This window comes from Arvicanthis niloticus, chromosome 26 (genome assembly GCF_011762505.2).
Source record: "Arvicanthis niloticus isolate mArvNil1 chromosome 26, mArvNil1.pat.X, whole genome shotgun sequence".
Taxonomy (NCBI): domain Eukaryota; kingdom Metazoa; phylum Chordata; class Mammalia; order Rodentia; family Muridae; genus Arvicanthis; species Arvicanthis niloticus.
In genome coordinates this window covers 31,887,176-31,911,756 of record NC_133434.1, presented here as the reverse complement: position 1 = coordinate 31,911,756, position 24,581 = coordinate 31,887,176, and the positions used below count along the sequence as shown (strand labels likewise).

Genomic DNA, 24,581 nt, shown 5'->3' with positions numbered 1-24,581 from the left:
GCAAGTGGTCCTGAGTTGTCAAAGAAAGCAGGTTGAGCAAGCCATGTGTGAGTGTGCCAGGAAGCAGTATTCCTCTGTGGCTGTACTTTGGTTCCTACCCTGACTTCCCTTAGTGATAGAATGTGACCTGTGAATTTTAAGACAAACTTCTTTCCCAAGTTCTTCTGGTCATAATGTTTTATCATAGTAATAGGAAACCTAGCTAAGATGGAGCAAAGATTATCTATTTCAAAAACTGGTTACTGAGAATACACTAGAATAGGAATTACATGGGTAGGGATGGTAACAACAGCAACAAAAGAAGCTACATTTAAAAGAAAATCAGTTCAAGGTCCATCAGCAACACCCTCACAAGTGACAGATGGCTCATAACAGTGGTCTGACACTACAAGCCAGTTTACATGTTATAAATTAGTCCACAAATTAGTCATATATTTCTCTGAACAGGAATCCTAAACAAGTCAGGACAGCCAAATTATATTTATAATTTGAATTTAAATGAGAAATACATAAAGAATTAAATACTCAGCAGGTCATAAAGCAGCAATTGGCTGTGTTGACAATGAGATTCAAGTGAGAGGCTAAGAGCAAGGAGAAGCTACATAACCGGAAAAAGGATGCACAAAGCTGACTATGAGAAAGAGTGAGAAGGCAGAAAAAGACCAGGAGAGCTAGGCTTACACTGGAACAGGAGTGCCTTGGGGTGTCAGCAGTTACATAGTAAGTTACTGACTATAGTGACTGTTCTACCTGTCCCTTACATGAACTACCTTGAGCAAGATTCTTTTAAATAAGACAAACAAAACGAGAAAAAACAAAAGAACTAACTATAAAAAGGTATGGTACTGTGGGGAGACAGAGACTAGAGGACTGCTAGGCACAGTGGGCACACAATCCCAGCTCTTAGGGTAGGCAGGGGGATCAATTAAGGTCATCCTGCCTCAGCCTCTCAAGTGCTAGGGTTATAGGTCTATGCCATCATACACAGCTATTCTGATAAATTTTCACTTTTATTTTATTTGGTTAATTTTTGTTTAAAGATATGGCCCCTCTGCATAATTGTGGCTGGCCTAGAACTCAGAGATTGGCCTGCTTCTGCCTCCTGAGTTCTGGGATTAAAGGTATGTGCCACCATGCCTCTGATAAAATTTTAATACTATATTAACTAAACAATGGGCCATTTTCCTCTTCTTCCTCCTCTTCTTCCTCCCCCTCTTCATCTTCTTCCTTCTCTTCTCTCCTCCTTCTTCTGCTTTTTTAAAGACAGGTTCTCACTATGAAGCTTTGGCTGTCCTGAAACTCACTATGTAGACCAGGATGGCCTTGAACTCACAAAGACCTGTCTTCCTAAGTGCTAGAATTAAAGATGTACACCACTATACCTGGCTTTAAACAGTGGATTTTTATGGCTTTCCCTTCCTCTTTTTATCTCTTTAAAAAAGACTGAACATGCTATATTAATAGTATATTTCTCACATTTTATCTGTGCTTATTAAAAAAATTATTGCACAACAGTTTTATCTGTTAAACACGGAACCACCTGTCCTGCAATGGATGAGTACCTTGAAGAACTTTCAATTCGGCCTCATCACTGAACTTTGGTGGCCCACCACTTTCAACAATGCAGCGGTAGAGTCCCGCATCTCCTTCAGTCGCATTGCTGATGACCAGTGTTCCACCTGGAAGTTTGACAATCCTGTCATCCAGAAGAAGGGGCTGTCTATTCTGTTCCCACCTAACAAATGGGACCAAATCTGCATTAACTTCACAATTCAGAATTGCACTGTTTCCAACATAGACTGAAGAAGGTTCTGGTTGGCTGGTAAATCTTGCAAGACCTAGACAAATAAGAAAAAAAAAAGTCATTCAATATTACTTTAAAATACAGTCATTTAGGCTAGCACCAAGACAGCTCATGTGGCCACAACATATGGTGTAGTCAGGGCCAAGAAGGTTCATGGATCAAAAATTTGACTAGATACACAGATACAAAGCAAATAGCTAATAAATAACCACATTAAGGATCACCTACATTGTATTCCTCATAGCTGAAAAAGCAAGGTGCAGTGTGGAAAAGGGTTAAGAATAGAGCAAATGCTATAATATATTCCATGATGAAAGTACTCCGTGTAGACTTGTCTAACCATAGATATAGAACTATGTAGCTGTAAAGGTGTGGGTAAATATGCATTTTGTATATAACTAGTGAATATGTGTTAATATTCAAGTACACACACACACACACACACACACACACACACACCCTCTAACCCTGAATCAATGTCACTTCTTTAACAGTAAGTCCAAATAGTGACTTTATCTTGATTTCTAAGTATCATTCTCACTGCAAGGAACCAGAGTTCCTGGATTAGAGGCCGACTCTAAGAGTGAAATAAAGGAAGAACAAGATAAAACAGTTTCTCACTTTATGTCATTAGATCAAGTTTTAACCTTAAAATATCGGGAAGGAACTATTTAACACAGAAATCAAGACTGAAAAGTTTTGTGACTAGTGACACTAACACATTATTAAACCATAAACAAGAATCTGCTGACTCATGTTAATAGCAACAAGCACGTGGAATAAGTAGAAGGAAAAGATCTACTCAACAGAGATGACATAATTTGAAACAACAACAGGCATTCAGCAACTACTGTCTTAATAACTGATTCAGGCAACAATCTTACAATGGATGGTACAACTATTAGTGAAAATTGATGAGAAATAGTGTATTTATAAAATACCAAAATATTCTTCCCCCAAATAGTAATCATTAATTACAAAAACACACCTTATTTTTGAAGTGGAGAAATACGACACAGATCATCTTAAGTAATAAAGCAAATATCATTAGCAATAAAACATTACATACGTCCATGGGCCACACTAAGAACACTGTATTACTTCCATGGTATTCCTCCCCAAAATGAAAAATCTCAATCTCTTCACAGGAGAAAATCAAATTCAAAATTAGACAAGGAAAACCTGGGACCCTATTATACATCAAAGGAGAATACGAATATAATTATAAAATGACACATGTGATCTTAGACCAGAAAGTTGGTTTTTACCCCCATCTGTAAAATCTATATTAAATAACAGTATTACATCAATTTTTAAATTTTGATGAAAGTCTATGGTTATTTAGGAGAATGTCCTTGTTTTCAGGAAATTCACACTTACACAGTCAGGCAGATATAACAGTAACATGTCTGCCACTTTCTACTCTTAATGGTTCGGGGGAAATGTGTATTTGGGTAATATATGCTAGATAGTTTTATCTCAACATGATACAAAGTATAGTTATCAAAGAAGAGGGAACCACAGTTGAGAAAATTCCTCCATAAGACTGCCCCATTGGTGCTGTCTTGATGATGGATGCAGCAGGGCCCATCTCACAGTGGGTGGTGCTACCCCTGGACAGGTTTGGGTGCTATAAGAAAGCAGGGCAAACAAGCCATGGGCAGCAAGCCAGTAAGCAGCACTCTTCATGACCCGTGCTTCAGTTTGTGCCTCCAAATTCCTACCTTGCTTGAGTTCCCTACCCTGATTACCTACCTGATGGAATATGACCAGAGACGTATAAGCTGAAATAACCCTTTTCTCCCCAAACTGCTTTTGGTCCGTGTTTTGCCACAGCAATAGAAACCAAACTAAGATAGGGAATGACAAAGTAAATGTTGAAAAATGTTAACCAAGAGATCAGGAAGACATGTGAAGAGTTATAAAAGCACATGAGATTTGGTTCTATCTTCGTAACTACGCTCTAAGGTTGAAATTGCTGAAGTTCTGAATTGATGCCACAGAACATGATGGCTAAGAGCATTAGTTCACCACTGGAATCCCAACCTTGAATTTATATGAACTCCACCTTTTATGGTTACATAAAGGTGGTAAATTATTGATTCTAAGCTTCAGTTTCTTCATCAGTTAAATGAAAACTAGCAGACACCAGTGTGATTAAAGAAGTTAACCTAAGTAATTCATACAGCACACGGCCTGGCATGTAAACACCATCTATTAATGACAGTACTTTACAAGCCATTCTAATGTGCTCAGAATACAACAGAATGTTTCTGTAAATGCTAAGAAACAGATTATGAACAATTATTCTAGGCTGATTTTATGATGGTAAATTAGTCCAAATAATAACACCTAAGCTTTCTAGTCCTACCTATGTATTTTCCTTGTTTTTATATTTAAAAGATTTTCAAAGAAAACCACTAAATATAAAATAGTTCAAATATCTATTTGGCAAAGAAGAAACAAACAAAAATCAGGGAAAAGGTAACTAGCAAAGATAAACACAGAATCTAATAAAGCTAGGTGGAGGGAACTTAACAAATCAAAGGAAGAATTGTCTTCTATGTTTTTAATTAAAAAAAAAAAAAATACTCCCTTGTGAAAATGACTAATTTTCAAAAGCAGAAGCCCATAACAACATATGGGGATTTGTCAGACAAGAAATTTCAGAGTTCTGAACAGGAAAATCAGATGTAAGAACTAGTAAGTGGCCTGTCAAGGCAAAGGCTGCCTTAGCTTCCTGTGCTCCTGCTGCCTCTGCAGAAGAGAAAAAGAGTGGGAGTAAGACAGGGAATTGGCATGAATGGATCAATGATGTCTGTACTTAGACCATGACATTCCATAACCTTTGAGCACGAAATACACACAGCCACACTACTCTCCAGACAAAACAAGTGTCATTTGTGCAGGAATAAAGACAGCTCAGAGAAAAGCACCCTCATATTTAAATCTATGAACTACTTCTTTAATATTCTTTGAACACTTCCCTGTTTTTCTGGCCATAACTAAAACTAGTTCTGTTTGTAGCCAAATATATCTGTAGCCTTTTAAAATGGCTAATTTGGTAGTATCCTTTTAAAATGATTTTTTAAAACACTTTGATAAATAACTTGTAAACCATGAGGTTTCCCATTTGAAGCACACGACTCATTATGAACGGTGCTATGCAATCATCTCTGTAAGCCAACCCTGGAGCATCCCTTAAAGAAACTACTCCTGTGTGTGCCCTCGACTGCTGCCTTCATTGCCCATTTGCTGTCAGGCACCCAGCCCTAGGAAACCCACTCACCAATCTATTTTCCCTCTACACATTTCCCTATTCTGGGCACTTTGTATATACGAATTTAAACAGTGTATAGTCACAGTTCACCCACGCAGACATATTGCATTATGACTTCATTCCTTTTTTATTGATAAAGAATATTCCACTACATGGATATTTCATATTTTGATGATCAAATCATCTGGTAGATATTTAGGTTATTTTCACCTTTTACTTCTTATAAACAGTACTGCTATGAATAACAGTCATGTATATTGTGTGGATGAATGTTCTCAATTCTCTTGAAAACTGGTAGGTCCTATGGTAATTCTGGCTAACATTTTAAGGAAATGTAAAACTGGTATCCTTTAAAATTACACACATATAAGCAAAAGGGCAGCCTTTAACTGTCAGTGGAGAAAACAAGAGAAAAGGCTAGAAAATAGAGAATATTTGAACAAAAACTCAACACTTGGTACAGGTAGTGCTAAAAATGGTTAAAAGGTGGGGTATGGAGGGGTGGGGGAGGGTGGCTAGTAGAATGATGAGAAATGAAGCTAGAGAGCTGGATGCAAGCTCATAAGAGAAGTCAAGAGTTCTACGGTAAGAAACTTAGGTATTAACAGTGTTACAGAATGGTGAGAGTGCTCTGACCCCAGGGTGAGACTAGAGCACAATGAGGTGGCAGACCAGAAGGGGCAGACTGTAGTAAGGAAAGCCAAGGGTCATCTCAGGAAAGAGAAATTGAACCAATACAGAAAATTCAGGAGGCAGGATACAATGGTTTTGGTGGTGGGGTTTAGTGCACAGCAGAGAAAAAGGGATGTGAGTAGGAGACCAGAAAAGACATGTTAGAGCATAAATGAAAAGCAGAAGCCTGGCCTAAAGGACATTACAGAAGAGGTCAGTATACCAATTGTTTTATACATACTGTAGAAAGTGTGGGGGAGGGGGACAAGAGAACATCTCTTGGCATTAGACTGTGCCCCCCCCCCATTTTTATTTTTCTGTGATTGTGGATGACTACTATAGTACTAAGTCATACTCAAATTAAATTTTGAGTATTTGACTCTAAAGACAAAAAAGTGGTGTCATCCTCTAAGTCAGTGGTTCTCAAGCGTCCTAATGCTAAGAACCATTAATACAGTTCTTCATGTTATGGTGACACCCAACCATAAAATTATTTTTGTTGCTACTTTATAACTGTAATTTTGTTCCTGTTATGAACTGTAATGCAAATATCCGTGTTTTCTGATGGTCTTAGGCAAACCCTGTGAAAGGGTTGACAACTGCAGCGCTAAGTGAATGAGCATGACATAAAAGCCTATCACCTACAGTGGGAAGAAGTAGGAGCTGACGATCACCATCAGGCCCATGTCCACACACTTGCCGCCGACCAAGGTGAGTAAAACAACATGGCCCTTCACAGGATGGCTGCATCTGACATTCAAGAAACCCTACCAGAGAATACATCTTTGGTAAACACATCTTATTTCTTTAGATCCTTAATTTCTCTTACATTCGCCATCATTTAACAGAGGTCCTTTGAAAAGGAGTTAATATTCCTCTTTTTACAACCTCCTGCTTTCAGTCTGCCATACATAATGATATGTTAAGAGCATTGTATTTTTCTAAATAAATACTGTCTATTTCCTAGTTAAAGTTTAATGTACTGACTTCCTCTATCATACCATTCATGGCAGGCTTCTACTTATCATTTATGCTCTAACAATCTCTTTTACAGCCTCTTATCATATCTCTTTTATCTTTGCTGTCCACTAAACCCTAGCACCAGGAACCAGGGTTCTGGCTTTACTAAGTTTTACTAAGCCACACTGGTTATTATGACTAGGTTTTAAAGACATTAATTTTCCAACAGAACTACCTTTATTTCCAAGTTAAAAAGAAAAACCTGATAGCAACTTTGAACCTTCAGACAGGCAAACAAACAAACAAACAAACAAAAACCCAGTTTGCTCTGCACAACCCCCTAAGCAAGTAAGTACAGTCTCATAAACAAGAGCATATATACAACTGCCATCCTAAATGACTTATTACCAATTAAGTGAAAAGTACGGCATGCTGGTTTTATTTAGATTCAAATCTTATAAAAATAGAAAATCCAAGTAAATCACTTAACAGGACTTACCTGCTACTGTGAGCTTGGCTGTTCTGCTGACAATGGTTCCAAGGTTATCAACCGTGGCTACACACTGATAGAAACCCTCATCGGGCTTATTGTGTTTGGAATGCACCACGTTGCTGATGAATAAGGATCCATCTGGGAGAAGCTGGCGGCGATCATCTGATACTAAGTTTAAAAAAGTCCCATCTTTCTTCCATTCAATATTTGGAGAAGGCTCAGAATATGCGGAGCAGTTTAATATGACAGAAGAGCCTCTAACTGAGAGTGTGTCTACTGGCTCCACCAGAAAATAAAACGGAGTGAATGTTCGAACACTGGCTCCTACAAAAATAACAAAAAAGGACAAGCTAAGTAAAGGTGTCTTCTGTTATTTCTATAAAAATATACAACATATTCAAAGATAAATTTCAGATTATTGCTGAATGATATACCATTTGATGTCTAAAGTTTACTGTTAAAAAAAAACCAAATGACTCATTTAGAATATCTTACTAAAAAGAAACGTGATAAGCCCTATTAGATAATATGAGTAGCTAATAAAAGTCTAATTTAAAACTCTCCAATGGAGTTAAAGTTCTTGTAATCAAAGTCAAGTTTTCCAAAGAACATAAAGGAGGGAGAAAACTGAAATGATTCACTGTAAATAAAATATACTTTACATTAGTTATTTGCACTCTTAATAAACACAGTATTATCTATTTTGCACATTTTCCTAGTAGGGAATTCATCCTCTTAACTTACAAGCAACCACTGGTGATAATGATCACATTTCCAAATATTCCCTTTTATCTGACTTTATAATTTTTTATAAGAAAAGAAATATTTTCTAGCTTGAGAAGATATCTCAGTGAGTAAAGTGCTTACTTGCTGCACAAGTGTAAGGATCTAAGTTTAGGGCCTACCATATACATAAAAGCTGGCAGTACAAAGCATGCCCAGTGATTCCCAGAACCGTGCTGGCCAACCAACCAGTCTAGCCAAAACAGAAAGCTCTAGGCTCCATGAGAACACTTGTCTTTAAAACTAAGGCAGACAGTGATAGAGGAAGACACCCAACATTGATCTCTGGTCTCCACAAGTCCCTGCAGAGATACATGTTCACATTTTCTTGTGCATGTGAACAAACACAAGCAATATTTTAAACTACACAAAATTAATGTTATTCTTGGGTAAGTTTTCTTAAGAATATTAAATTCTTAAAATACTTTTTAGATTTATTTTATGTGCATGAATGTTTTGCTGAATGTATTTGCACCATGCACATGCTCTGCCCACAGAGGTCAGAAGAGAACTCCTGGTGATGTAAAGAGCACAGAACTCAGTTCAACCTTTCTGAGTCTTTGGCTGGCACTGTGAACATATGAAGAAAGAAATTACAAATAAAACTTTTGCTATAAACTTTGCATCTTAGCCGGATAAAGCTTCACCCTTTATTTAAGAAGGATGAACAGACAGAAGAAAGGAAAGAGAGAAAGAAAATCTACTGTCCAACTGGTATGTAAAGAACTCAAGCTATAATCAGGCTTCACTTTCAACAAAGTCTAACTCAAACAATGACATTAAGACTGTTATTTATAACTTATTTAAATTGTGACTTCAAAATACACTAATCCTGTATTATAAAAAATAAGTGATTGGTTCTAAATAAATGTGAAACAGAATGGCAGAAGGAAAAACAATAAATAGAAACCTTTCAACTGTTTAAAAAGTTGTCCAACACTTTTAGAAACCTACACAGATTCCAAACCAATATTTAGTACTGAAAAAAAAGTTCCAGTCTTGATTCCACATGATGAGGCCTACGAAATGTATGTGGCAAGTATTAAAACCTCAGGAAAGGAACTTGGCAATTTTAGAAAAGTAACCAAAAGTTATCTTAACTATTCCTATTAAAATGTTCACTGCGTTAACTTTCTAGATATATGGAAGGTACAAAACTGTAGCTAAACTGTACTCTACTTACTTCTGTCTTTCTGTGTATTGCACCTGCACTACACAACCTAAATCTAACCCAGAAACTCAAAGGAGAGCATTTTATTAGCAGTAAAAATGTACAAGTTTAACTATTTAAAGTATATTACATATGTAATGCACAAACAATTTTAAAAAGCATTAATACAAAACTTGTACCATTAAAAAATATCAAAATAAACTAGTCATAATCTCAGCAGCGAGAGGTGAAAAAGCTCAGAAGTTTAAGGTCACTGCCACTGAGTCCATTCTGGACTACAGGAGAGTGACAAACAAAATCAAAAGATGACTGCAATAATTTAAGTGGTTTATGTTTTAACATAGTCTTGTTTTTATCTTGTTAAAAAAAATCCACATCTAAACTTGCACTACACACACACACATGTTGGGGGCCGACTTTTAGCAGAAAGCGGCTATCAGCTTTGCAGCCATCTTGAGCCATATACCCTGACATGAGACTTGAATTACAATAGCCTACAACAGCTGAGAACACTCCGATAATCTTGGTTTAGATACTTTGAGATTAAAGGTGCATGAGATTAGTGTGTGAGATTAAAGGTGTGTGACTTAGAAGTATAGAGATCAGAGTTAGAGACAAGACCTAAGGGCATGATTAAAGGTGTAACTTAGAGGCGTGGCTTAGAATCAGAATATAGAAGACAGAACCAGACATCAGATGAGAGAGAGAGATTCATACACATCAGACATTAGGTAGAATCTGCCCTCACCCTCGCTCTTGCTGAAACCCGACCTGCAGACAGGAGCAGCAGCTTGGGCTGGGATACAGTGGCCGCCCAAACGTGGGTCGGCCCGGGCCTCAACATTTTGCCTGGGCTGCAACATTTATTTTGGCCGCCCCAACTTGGGGCTAGTGCAGTCCCCAACATTATTTTGGCGCCCAACGTGGGGCTAGTGCGGTCCCCAACACACACACACACACACACACACACACACACACACACACACACAGAGAGAGAGAGAGAGAGAGAGAGAGAGAGAGAGAGAGAGAGAGAGAGAGCGCTCTTTGAGATAAAGTCTCAAGTAGACCAGGCCTTGAATCTTGCTAAGTAGGGGAGGATGGTCCTGTACTTTTGATGCTCCTGCCTCAGCTTCCCAAGTGCTAGTATCATAAAGATACCACAGCAATCGCATGAAGGTAGCACAGTTAAGTGTCAAAAACTACTTTGAACTCAAGGTTCACAGTTTTCGTCAAATATTGCCTTGTAGCATGAATGTTTCACAACCCCTCTACCCACCACCCACTTGAGGTAGTGGAAAGAAAGGTTATTAGGATATGGGGCAAGTGGACCTGTTTAGAAATAGTTCTTTGGGGTGATTCCAATCTTCATTGTTCTCAGTCCAGTTCACTAGCAAACATCAAACATGAATCAGCAACTGCAGTCCAGTCCTCTCAGCACACACCACACACGAATCAGCAACAGCAATTCAATCCAGAAGAAACCATGAGGCTTGCCAATCGCCTGAGTCTACAGAGGTGGCAAGAAGCTACAGGAACCTCACCAGAAGTTCTTTGGTGAGTTTCTCTCTATGAAGTCACCACCAGCAACGCTCTGCAAAAATATAAGGTGAACCAATACATGCCTACTGCCACCAAAGACTATGAGGTGCAGCAAGGCAAACCAAAGCTCCCACTGTCTGTGGAGTCATATTTATATTCTTTCTAAACATCATGTGTCCTTTCATGTGTTTGCTACAGCAAAACATCCTTTTACTTGTGTCAGGTTCAGCAAAACATTCTTTTACCTGTCTGCCCCAGCAAAACAACATTATAACCTGAGTCCCCAAGGAAACCAGGAATTTCCATGTCATTGCTATCTTCCAAAAAAGTCTGAAATACTCCCGAGAGTTCTCTGAGGTACCTTGGACTATATACCTCAATGTGATCTGCTAGCTAAGAATTTGTATTTCCCAATATTTTTTATTCAATCGCATTCCTAATGTGTTCTTCATGCAGTAAATACGTTTCACCTCTATGTTATATAACAGATAATTTCTAAAGCCAAGATCACTGTTTAAAGTATGAATAAGATCAGAGTCTCCAGTCTATCTAGCCAGTTAGTAGCATGTCTCTCTTCCATGCTAAGACTTTGTGGCAGATGTTTTCTAAATTCTGATGAGTTTCTAAAATATTGTATAGAAGAAAAAAGAGAGCCAAGAAAAGCCAAAATAACTTTATAAAAGAAAGGAAGGGGTCTTCATGTCAGTTCTTAGAACTATTAAGCAACCACAGTTCAGAAGTCAAGGATTAAAGAAAAAGCCACACAACAGACTTTGAAGCCTATAAATAAAGACACTTTGGGGAAAAGAATGAAATTCAGACTGGAGAGATGACCCCCAATTGCTCTGCAGAAGGCACAGTTCAGTTACAGGGAATCCAGTGCTCCACTTCTGGCCTCCTTAAGCACCAGGCACACATGTGTTCCATATATATGTATATGCAAGCAAAACATTCATGTATTTAAAATATAAATAAATAAATCTTTGTTGTTAAAATTAAAATGAACTATTCAATAAATGTCACTAAGACAACTGGATCTATGGGGGAAATGAAGATTCCTTTCCACAGCACGTAATCAATAGCAAGCATTTACGTTTCTGTGTGCTAAACACTGTTATAAACACTTTCCACATCTGCATCACTCATTTATGAGAAGTGGTCCTAATATCGTCTCCATTTCATTGAAGAGAGCAGCAGAGAAATGTTAAGTAACAGGGAAGAACAGAACTTGAGTCTAAGATCTCAAGTACTACAACATCTTACTGTACACAGCTATAAAAATTCATTCCAGACATATGTAAAAGTATGTAACAAAAATCATAGAAGAAATTTTAGGAAGAAACAAGTATAACCTGGACTTTAGATAGCCTTTTAAATAAAAAGATGAAACTTCATAGAAACAGAAAACAAGATAATTGAATTTGAAAAACACATTAATTACACTTTTGCAAAGCATAGAAACAAAGCAGGAAAACAATAAAGTAGAGAAAAATGATTTGTGTACAAGAAAGAATTAAACAGTTCAAACTACTCAGCAGAAAAATTGGTGAGACTGTATCCCAATAAAACCATCACATGGAAGGATGGTCTGGATCCACTCATAAAGTTCAACAGCCCCCACCCCACCCCCACCCCCCCCACCCCCGCCTCAGAGCATTATCCAGTAAAAGCTGAGCAACATTTTTAGCTGTTCTACAGAAAATGAGTAAGGCCAATGAATGTAAATTATAGCTTCATGAGTATGTGAGTACATAATCACTGAGAAAGGTAGGAAAGTGTGCATCAGTTTGTTACTGCTAGTTACTGTGAAGGAAAAAGATGAGAAGATAAAGAAGTAAAAATCAAAATACAGATAAAACAGCTTCACAATTAAAAATCATTTACTGTTCAACAATCATTTGCAGAGAGCTGAGAAATACTTTTTAAAGGATCTATCACTTAACAGTTTTCCTTCTGGCACTGCAGAGAGCTCAGCTGACTATATAAAAGCTGACCTGTATATCTTGCCAGTCCTCATACGACATCTACATTGTCTGTATACAATTAGTTTACTAAGGGCAGAGTCACTGGACAAAACACGTTGAAATAATCTTAATGGATCCTGTCTGGTATCTCCTTCATTTCCAAGTCTCTACAAATTTCTCACTTCTTAATAGAATAGTTCTCACTTCTTGATAGACTCTTCCTCACTTTTTGATAGACTACTTCACACCTTTTGATAGAATACCATCCTAGGAAAAGACATATTCACAGGGAACTACTTTCAGTTATAAGCACCATCCCCACAATACCAACAAATCTAACTGTATGGTTCATACTAGCTGTAAATTTTATGGTAACTAGAATAAGATATCAACACATGGTATTTTAATGGCAACAGAAATAAAACCCCTGCTTTTTCAGAAAGAAGTACAAAGTTCAAGAGCAGAAATTCAAAGCAAGCCTCTGTATAAACCTAGAAATAAAAGCAATCTGTGTAATTTTCTTCACTATAAGAAAATTATCTCATTACAAACTGAGATTCTACTCCCAAGTGACTTCCTGTTTCCTTACACCTCAGTGTTATCTCCTACCACCAAGCATATCCCAAACCAAACATTCCCAGTGTGACATTCCACCTTATCCTTTTGTGTTCTGTGTTGCCCTATAGCTCAGTCTTAGGTTCTCAGTTCTTAATTAAACCTATAAAAACAATTGGTGAGTTAAAGTGATTTAACATTCAAAAAGCACAATTTAATATATTTATATTACCGATTTTACACAGATATTTAGAAAGTGACACGTTTTTTTCTACCATTTTACTACGTAACATTTTAGCAATTTCAGTTCCACAGCTTATTCTCTCTGCACAGCTAATTCTTCCAAAGACTGAACTGACCTCAAAAACATCATCCTTTGTATCTTCTAACCACATACAACCATTTTTCCCAGTGTTCATCTTAATCATAAGTCTGTAGAGCAAGGAATTGAAGGCAAAAAGTAGAAGAAACAAAACAGAAATAAATTCAAGATCTAGTCTGGATTTTGGTTGTTGTTCTTCTAAGACTGAATGGGAATTATGGACAAAGTGTAAAGGTATAAAAATAATAATTAAAGTTTCCTGAGTGTTTGCTATGCATTAGGCACTATTTTAAGGCTTTATGAAAATTTCTTCAGACCACTTCACTAATGGTAAGAATTACCATTTCTGATTTAAAACCTTTTACTACACAATGAATAAAAAATTGTTCCACAGTAATTAAGCTAGCTGAGCCAATATCATAATCATTACATGTACACTATCCAATATGAGTAAGTGATATACGCTGAGAACTTGAACTACAGCTAATCCTAATTGAGATGCATGTAAAATAGTAAAAACTACACATCAGATTTAGAAGACATGGAATGTACAAACATATAGGAATGCAAAGTATCTAGTAATGTATGCTGATTTACATGTTATTTTGGAAGTATTTACTAAATATTAGATTGATTTTCTTTTTTACTTTTCTAGTATGGTAGTCAGAAATCTTTCTGGTTTGGGCTTGTGCTATTATTTCTACTGAGAAAAGCCTAGCAGTCGACTGTTTTCCCTTCATCAACACTAAAAACAATCTAATTTTCTAAGGAAAATAATTCACATCATTTTTTCAAAGGGTAAAGGGTTAATGGAATTATAGCAGCCAACAGAAAGGATTAACACTAAATTCTCTCTTAAATATCAAATTAAGTAGCTGGTCTGCAAGATGAAAATTAGAACTTCACCAACTATCAGCAGGTGATCTCTTAACACCTATTCAGAAATGTTTACTTAGAAACAAACTTTTAAGAGATTTTTTACTTAAAGTTTCAATAATAATTTATTAACTTTGATGTTTCAGATTGCTGAAGGAAAGGTTTCTGGAACAGAAATAATTTACATATGATTTATTAATTTCTAAAGCAGAACTGTTTTAGGAGGCGCTAAGCTTCAAGAGGGACATCTAGAAGGAAAACAAGCTACTGGAGGAATGCCCTTGTCCCCAGTCCCTCCCATCTTCTTTCTGCTTCCTGGTTGACATGAGTCAAGGAGCTCTGTTCTGCTAACATCCTCCCACCATGATGTGCAACCGTCTCAACCGAGGTTTACAAAACAGAGCCAGTGATCAAGAACTGAAACTTCCAGAATTATGAGCCAAAATAAATCCTTCTGCTTGACACTGCTTTCCTTAGGTATCTGTCACAGCAACAAAAACTCTAAACTGGCCGGGAGCAAAAATTTTACAGAAAACAATTTAAGTGTCACACAGAGGAGCTTGAGATGTAACTCAGCTGGTAGAGTACTTGTCTGGCGTTCACTGGCTGAGTTCTACTCCCTGGCACCATATCACAATCACTGTCATGAGTACCTGAAATCCAGCACTTGAAAGGTACTAGTAGAAGAATCAAAAATTCAAGGTCATTCTTAGCTACACAGCAAACCTGAGGCCATCTTGGTATATAGAAGACTCTGTCTCAAACAAAACAAAATGCCATAAAAGTCAAAAGACAAAGGGACAGAAGATAGTAGAAGCCAAGGAACTATTTGAAAGAGGATGAACTGCCTTGACCCCAATCATTAACATACTGAGGTTATACACTAAGATCACACACTGATGGCTGAAGCAAGAATGGTTTCAGCAAAATATATAAAATAAGGAGCAAGAATCGGGAGAGCACTACAACAGGAAAACTGATCCCCTGTAACAATCAGACTCCAGGTAAAGTAGTTGCCATAGTTGAGAAAACTCAAATATGATTAATGTAATTTTGAAAAGGAAAGCAATCATTTAAAACTTCAAGGCAAACAAGATGGTGACATGACAATGAAGTTAACTAAGAAAGTTAAAGGTATCAGCAATCCCATTTGTCTATAGTTGATCTTAGAGCCTGGGCCATTGCTGTTCTGTTCAGGAAAATTTCTCCTGTACCGATGTGTTCCAGGCTCTTTCCCACTTTCTCTTCTATTAGATTCAGTGTATTTGCTTTTATGTGGAGGTCCTTGACGCACCTGGACTTGAACTTTGTACAAGGAGATAAGAATGAATCCATTTGCATTCTTCTACATGCTGACCACTACTTGAGCCAGCACCATTTGTTGAATATGCCATCTTTTTTCCACTGAATGGTTTTGGCTTCTCTGTCAAAGACCATGTGGCCATAGGCGTGTGGGTTGAATTCTGGGTCTTCAATTCTATTCCACTGATCTACCTGCCTGTCTCTGTACCAATGCGGTTTTTAATCACTATTGCTCTGTAGTACTGCTTGAAGTCAGGGATGGTGATTCCCCAGAAGTTCTCTCATTGTTGAGAATAGATTTTGCCATCCTGGGTTTTTTGTTGTTCCAAATGAATTTGAGAATTGTTCTTTCTATCTTTGTGAAGAATTGAATTGGAATTTTGATGAGGATTGCATTGAATTTGTAGATGCTTTTGGTAAGATGGACATTTTTACTATGTTAATCCTGCCAATCCATGAGCATGGAAGATCTTTCCATCTTCTGAGGTTTTCTTCAATTTCTTTCTTCAGAGACTTCACATCCTTGTCAAACAGATCTTTCACTTGCTTGGTTAGAGTCACACCAAAGTATTTTATATTATTTGTGACTATTATGAAGGGTATTGTTTCCCTAATTTCTTTCTCAGCCCATTTATCCTTTGAGTACAAAACAAAGCAATCCTGAGATTCCACCTCTCACCAATCAGAATGGCTAAGATCAAAAATTCAGGTGACAGCAGATGCGCGAGGATGTGGAGAAAGAGGAACACTTCTTCATTGCTAGTGGAATTGCAAGCTGGTAAAACCACTCTGGAAATCAGTCTGACTATTGCTCAGAAAATTAGACATAATACTACTATCTGAGGACCCAGCTATACCACTCCTGGGCATATACCCAAAAGATGTTCCAACATATAACAAGGACACATGCTCCACTATGTTCATAGCAGCCTTATTTATAATAGCCAGAAGCTAGAAACAACCCAGATGAATGGATACAGGAATGGATACAGGAAATGTGGTACATTTACACAATGGAGTACTACTCAGCTATTAAAAAAAAACGACTCCATGAAATTCACAGGTAAATGGATAGAACTAGAAAATATCATCCTGAGTGAGGTAACCCAGTCACAAAAAAACAAACATGGTATGCATTCACTGATGAGTGGATATTAGGAAAAAAGTTTGGAATATCCACGATACAACTCACAGACCACAAGAAGCTTAAGAAGAAGAAAGACCAAAGTGTGGATGCTTCAGTCCTACTTAGAAGGGGAAACAAAATAATCACAAGAGGTAGAAGGTGGGAGGGACTTGGGGGGAAGAAAAAAGGGGGAGTAGAAAAAAGGGGGGCAGGATCAGGTGTGGGAGGAGATAGGGGAGATGTACAAATGGTCAGGAAATTAAAAAGGTGTGTAACGATGGGGATGAGGAACTGGAGTAGCTACCAGAAGTCCCTGATGCCCAGAAAGCAAGAGGCTCCCAGGACCCAATGGGGATGACATTAGCTGTAATAATCCAACAGAGGGAGAGAGAACCTATAGAGACCATATCCAGAGGTTAGGCAAGGCCCCTGGTTAAGGGATGGGGCCACCCACACATCTCCAAAATTTTAAACCCAAATTGTTCCTGTTTAAAGGAAATACAGGGACAGAGTAGAGCAAATATTTTTAGTCATGTTGATACTTTTTTTTACTGGATATTTTATTTATTTACAATACAGATGTCATCCCCTTTCCCCATTTTCCCTCCCTAGAACGCCCTGTCCTATACCCCCTCTTCATTTATGCCTTTATACCATTTTAATTACATGCATGTATTAAGGTCAGTTCTAGGCTGAGGGTCTAACAATACAATAGATGCAAATAGTTGAGGAACAAGCAAAACAATAAACACAAATAGTCAAAGAAAAAGCAAGGCATTAAACCCAGTTACGTGAACACTCCCATGATCACTGTTTGTTTCTAAAGGTTTATCAGGATGACCAAAGTATCTGAGCCTACTTCCCTGACCTAGGTCAAGGTCATTTCCATGTCTGAAGCCTACTTCCTGGTTCTAGCCTAAAATTTAGATTCCTGTCTGAAATTACTTCTTTGTTCTAGCCTAATATTTAGATTCCTCCCTGAGATTACTTCTTTGTTGTAGCCTAAGATTTAGACTCCTACCTGAAATTACTTCTTTGTTCTAGTCTAATGTCAGATTCCTGCCTGAAGCCCACTTCCTTGTCCTTGGCAATGTCAGTTTCTTGCCAAGCAGCCCCTTTCCTTGCCCTTGACCCACGTCAGCTTCTTGCCAAGCAGCCCCAAAGGCTCTCCACCTTTCCCCTTTTTTAAATTTTGTTAACAAGATGAGCCTGTCTTAGGCCATTCTGACAAGAATGCCTTCCTTACCCATCATGGAATATGCATTATCAAAAGCAATGCAGTCTTAGGTTGGTAGGGCTCTGTGCAGAATCTTACCCGTCCTTGGCTTGCCAGCATGTTAATTTAATAACTCTGTCTGGGGGTCCATTTTCAGGTTCAAGCCATGTACTTTGGCTGCCAACATGTTGATGTTGTTAAAGATAAACTTTAACAAGATGGGCAGGAATAAAAGTATTCCCAGGACAAGAAGGGCTAGCCTGATCAAGCTATATATGCCATTCCTGAGGTTTGACCAAAATGGAATTACTGACCTCAGGTCATGGATAATTTTATTGGCATTGTCTGCAGCATCAAAGCACAACAGAGCAGCGTTTTTAAAATTCATAATCTCACTATGCAAAGTTAACACACCCAGAGAGGTGTTAGGATTATGTTAAATATCCTACAGGTGTCTTCAAACTTTTTTCTAATTATAATGACAATCATTGTGAATTTCAAAAGTAACACTACTCTAATGATATTTGTCATGACACTTGGGATGGCTCCTAACTCTTGAACCCTGAACCTCCTTCAGATAATTTGAATGGGTTATAGAGCATCATTTGTTGTTCCAGATATCTATATAAATTCTTTTGTATATTCAATACATTTTTGCTAAATGGTTAACAAAAATAGTTGTCTTAACTCCTTGTGTCAATGCTATTGCAGAAGCAGTGGTGCTAGCAATTACTGGAATTAAAGCTGTTATACCAGCAATAATCAAGCCCACTACCCTCTTGCTTCTGCTTAAAGCCTAACTCACTTCTTCCAGCACTTTCAAGCTTTTTTCAGAGAATCAAGGTTTTCTAATACTCAAGGCAGTAAGACGGAAGCTGGTTGATAGACCCCCATAACAGACATCACAGGTTTCAACACATTAACACAATTGGAAATTACAGAGTCAATGCAACTTACAATAAATGCTGTAGAAGGGACAAAACCAATTTTAGCTTGACAATTGAAAGAGACTTAAAACATGGAGTATCAAAATAGTCAACCAGAGCTCCCACGGTCTAAACCTCCAGTCTGAGAACACAAAGGGAGGGACTCATGGCTCCACCTGTTTAGGTAGTTTAGGGTGGCCTTGTCAGGCATCAGTGGAAGTGGAGAGCCTTGGTCCCTGAAAGTTTGGATTCCCTAGTGTTGGGGAATTCAAGAGCAGGGAGGTGGGAATGGGTGGATGGTGGGAGCACACCCTCATAGAATTAGGAGGTGGGGGGATGGGATAAGGGTTTTGGAAAGGAGGAATGGGAGAGGGGCTAACATTGAAAGGTAAATAAATATCCAACAACAACAAAAACCAGATAATGGGTATGGCAATTGTCATCAAGTAAATGTCCAATGTAGTGCCATGTTTTAATAGAAAGATCAGCAAAAGTGGGAGATTACTTGATGGAAACCACACGTGTAAGTTGTTCTCCAACTTCCACACACACCTGTATATGCATGCATGCACACACACTGACAAGTAAGTACGTAAAATTCAAATTAGCAATGATAATACTTTTTAAAGGAATACATCATTAAAATAGTGAGATCCAAAGAAAAAAATCTATATAAAGAAATCTCCACCTTTCAGAAATGTTAAATATATAAGGTTAAACAATACTGGGTTATAAAAATCTATATGCACCAAAGCCACAGTGCCCAAAATAAAATCCTGCATATACTAGGCACAAGTTTGTTAAATAAAAACTTCTGGATTTCAGATTTTAAGGCCTATAAACTGGATCTTTAACTAGCAAGGTGTTTATGTAAATTATGGTACCATCACTAAAACACTTTAAGGGAAAAAAAGCTTTATTATGGTTCACAGTTTCAGGCTTTCAAAGGGTTTCTTCCAATGGCTGCTTGACACCATGCTCTTGGATAGCCAGAATGTGGTGTATAGTATGCAAAGACAGAAAGGAGGAGTCAGGGACTAGGTACAATTTTCAAAGGTATACCTCCAGTGACACCCTTTTTGCAGGTAGACCCTATCCCCCAAAAGAGTACCACAAGTAAGTAATATTTAACTCCTGAGCCTGTGAGGTCATTTCAATATTCAAACTATAAGAGAGTCAGTTAAGAGCATGGGTTGCCAAGTCAGGCTGCCCAACCTCAAATCTGAATCATAATATTTGCTAGTTGTGTGACCTTGAGTAGATTATATATTTTCAGTATAGTCATTTGTAAAACAGATTAATAGTTACTGCCTTGAATAAAGCAGTGGGGAAGACTTAAATCATGTAATACATTTAACACAGTACCTAGACCTGGTACATTTTCCAAAATACTATCTACTATAGGGGGAAAAACCATAGAATATAATTTTAAATTATTTAAAAATATGACACTGTATTCTGTACTTTGATATTGATTATATAAGAATTAGGAATAGAAAAGTAAAAGTTAAATGTTACAAACTTACAATGGTGGCATGATAGTGATAATTTTAATTTCTATTGTATATTATTTTAACATAATGCCATTTATGTAGGACCAACCAACTATAAATAATCTCATACTAAAATTATAGGTTATTAATAAATGTTTTATTAGTTAATGGTTTCTGATTAAATTTACAACATCTGCTGGAAATCATTAGCTCCCTTTTTTATTATTATTCTTTTATTTGAATGAATACATAGAAAGTGCAATGTTTTGCATGTTCACATCTGGGCAAAGTTTGGGGGAGTACATGTGTACATGTACATATATGTATATCTGGCAATCAGAAGTTGCTGTTGGATGTTTTCTTCTCTCTCTCCTTGAACCCATAGCTTTCTGATTTGGCCACTTTAGCTAGCCATCTTGCCCCAGGGATCTCCTGTCTTTGCTGGTTTTTTTCTTCTTGCTTGTTTGTTTGTTGTTGTTTTTAGCATATAACATTGTTCTCCAACCTATATTCCTCAAGCAATAATATCTTGAATATATATCTCTGTCCATATACATAGTTTTGCCTAATTCTTATCAGCTATACAGTATTCCATTCCATTGCAGCAAACACATCCTTACACTCTTTATAGCATGCACCCCAAACCTTTTCCCTCTTTTGCCAGCTCCACATTCTCTTAATGTGACCCTACTTCTAATCTAACTGAAATGCAGTTCTTTTTCTATAAATTAGACTTCTTTACAATTCTATTTCTCCTTTTCACTTTTCCTGTCACGAGTGTAGCTGTGAACAGTTAAACTGTTTGGTGCCCTCCGTGGGTTGTGCATACACAGCACTCGCCTAAGAGCTCTCTGGATTCAGGAATGAAAGACACACACATGCCAGCTAATTTTGTCTTGACCAGCTCAATGGCTGAACTCTTCTAACCATCTCCATGGCTAGCATACACTCTCCCCCAGTATTCTTGAATTAATATTTGCTAACTCCATACTTCATCTCTGCTACCCCAAACCCAATCAGGGGAATTGCCCCTAGGGCCACTTTCCCAGAAGCTTATATGTCAGTGGGCCTTTAAGTCTATTCTCCTTGCTCCCCCATCATGGATTCCTTCATCCTCCCCTCTTTACCTTGGTCCTTGCCCAAGAAATCTAAAAGTCCCACTTCTGTCTCCCTGCCAGCATTTGGCTATATTCCAATTCTTTATTACCAATCTAAGCCAGCTGGGGACAGGGACCATCAAGATCTAGAAACTTTTGGGAGCCGAATTAAGACAAAGCATCAGAACCAATTCCCAACAACAAGAACCAGGTTGCTTGAAAGTCCCATTTTTATAGATAAATTGACCAATAACTGCATATGGTTCAACCTAAAAGATCAATATAGACATAAGATTTCTCCCGCTTTTTGAGTGACTGAAAGAGACTACTGTAGAAGTTTGTGTTTTCACACCTGCTCAGGCCAACAAGTGCCTTGTAAGCACTCACATTATAATATGCATTTTACAAGGGATACAATGTCACCTTTGTCCTCAAGTTTATGAACCTGCTAGACAAATAAGTTGCAAGACCACTATAATACAAAGAACAGAATTACATGTAAACTGGCCTTTAATAGGTTTAATAAAGCTACAGAGGTGTTGCCATGATATGTTTTTTTATTCCAATTTAATGTGACACCAAATTCCCCCACTTACTGCCCTGAGAATGAGACATAAAATGAACTGAGAGGCTGTGCCCAAACCTTCACATGTTGTTCTGTTCTGTTTCTGTGTTTTAACACGGATCTTATGTAGCCCATGGGGACCTCAAACTTGCTATATAGCTAAGAAAAGCACTGAATTACTGATCCTTCACTTTCCAATCAAAAAATTACAGATATAAGCCACCATACATGGCATTACATTCTAAAGAATTCTAAAACCCTGAAGAGACACTTCAGGTCAGTGCTGTCTAATAGAAATATAGTCAAAGTAACAAACATATGTATACTTTTAAATGTCTAGGACTTATACATACAAACCAAACCAAACAGAAATAGTTAAAAATTAACATACTTAACCCAAGATGTTTAATATTTAAATATGTAACACATTTTTAATTTTACATTTTCATATCAAATATCTGAAATTCAGGTCCAGGGGCTGAGTAGATGAAGCAGAAGGAAATAAAATCCTAAAACCATAAAGGAAGTAGCTCAGATTTGTGGTTATTGTTATGGTCAGTAGTCTTACGTTCAAATAGGCCTGCCTTAAGTGATAAATACTTGCAAATAAATAATGCCTGCTATATTACATAGCATACTTTTGGGAATTCTGCAATTATTCACTTTTCAATTTAGCTATTTTACATGTACAAATTCAAATGTTCTATATTTAAAATTATACCTTAAAAAAATCACACACATACTGCTCATATATCACATTAATTTACTTTGTGCATACCTAAAATAAAGCTTCTCCATAAGGCAGACTGTAACATAACTTGATCCGTGTAAACTGTGAATCCATTAGAAATTAAATTTAAACAAAATCACAGAATAGCCCTAAAAACAAGACATGTAGATATCTGAAAACTATAAAATGCTGCTAAGAAGACACCAAAGGTGAGTTAAACAAGCCTAAAGATGTATTATATACATAAAGCAAGGACTCAACAGGTCTCCCATATTGTTCTCTGGCTTTGATACAAATCAAGTTACAATCTTTACTAGAACTGTTACAAAGACAAGATAACTAATATTCAGATGGAAAGATACATGAAATAGAAAAGACAATTTTTAAAATAAAAACAAAGTTGGATATTCAGACTACTTGATTATAAATATTACCTTGATACAGAAACCAAAACAATGTGGGATTAGCAAAAGGAGACCAACAAATGGGATCAAGTAGAAAACCCAGAAATAAACCCACATGATTGTGGTGAGCTGATTTTTGACATAGGAGCAAATGCAAGTCAATAGAGAAAAAGTAATATTTTCAACAAATTGGGCTGAAAAACTAGACATCTCTAAGCAAAACAAAACAAAAACCACCTGACTCAATATAAACAAAAATTACCTCATCCTATGCTAAACGTCAAATGTAAAACTAAATTTGAGAAAAATTTTTGTAAACTCAAATTATGCAGAGATATACTAAAATAAGTTTCACTTTTTAAAAAAACTAATAAACTGTACCCAATAATATCTAAAATTTGTTCTGAAAAATAGACTATAAAATAGTAAACAAGAAACTGAATGAATACATTTGCAAATCAATATTTGCAAATTGAAAATATTTGAAAATATACAGAAATTTTCAAAGAAAATATACAGAAAGTCAAAGAAAAGTATACAGAGAATGAATAATGAATCTGGCCAGGTGTAGTGGCACATGACTTAAAATTCAGCACTCAGGAGGCAAAGGCAGGCAAACTCTGTAAACTTCGGGTTTAGTGAGATCATGTCTCAAAAGATAAAGGTGGATTCTGTAATGGTGTTCATTTGCTGCAGCGAGGAGCTTCTTGTATGTGGAGCAGGTAATACACTTACCTTTAGGTATAAAGAAATTTTAGAATGAAGTTAAAAATAATGTTGGTCTAGTAAAGTAGTAGTAGTAGGTTCTCCAGTACCCATGACTTCGTTATCCCAGGGTAGTTGACTATGTTTCTAATACCAGGCATGATTTCCTTCATGTTAATTGGGCCATAATCCAATTAAGCAGCTGTTGTTTACCACCCAGATATGAGTGCTCCTGCTGCATCTTTAAGGACATCCTACCATGCTGGCTGTTGTTGTGAATCACAGGCATCACGCCTGGACAGGACTCCCCTCCCTTGGCAACTTAAATAGTACCTCCTGGTACTATGAAATTAGTCTGCACAAAAGAGCTTTTCAAGTTAGTTATAGTTTGAATCTCCCAAAGTCCTCTGTCCAAAGTGTGTGATGTCTTCAACAATAGGGACTTACTGTCAATCTTTGAAAGGCAACCAAGGGAAAAAGCATAGCCTATTTTGTTTTGAGATTTACCTAGACTACTCTAACCAACATCCTGAACAGAGGTTAAATGCCTAATACTTAGGCTTTTGTAATAGTTTGGCTTTTGCAGGGAGCACTGTCA

General features: G+C 37.2%; 1 protein-coding gene across 11 annotated transcripts in view; it reads right to left on the bottom strand.

The window, feature by feature from the left end:
• The window catches only part of Neo1 (neogenin 1), a 154,198-nt gene that overhangs the window by 100,804 nt on the left and 28,813 nt on the right, over positions 1-24,581 (bottom strand). For all 11 annotated transcript variants that reach the window (XM_076925514.1, XM_076925519.1, XM_076925511.1 and 8 more), the window contains exons 2-3: positions 7,216-7,533; positions 1,563-1,838 (exon numbers count right to left, since the gene is read on the bottom strand). In XM_076925514.1, coding sequence (XP_076781629.1) covers positions 1,563-1,838; positions 7,216-7,533 — 594 coding nt within the window. The remainder of the gene's footprint in view (positions 1-1,562; positions 1,839-7,215; positions 7,534-24,581) is intronic.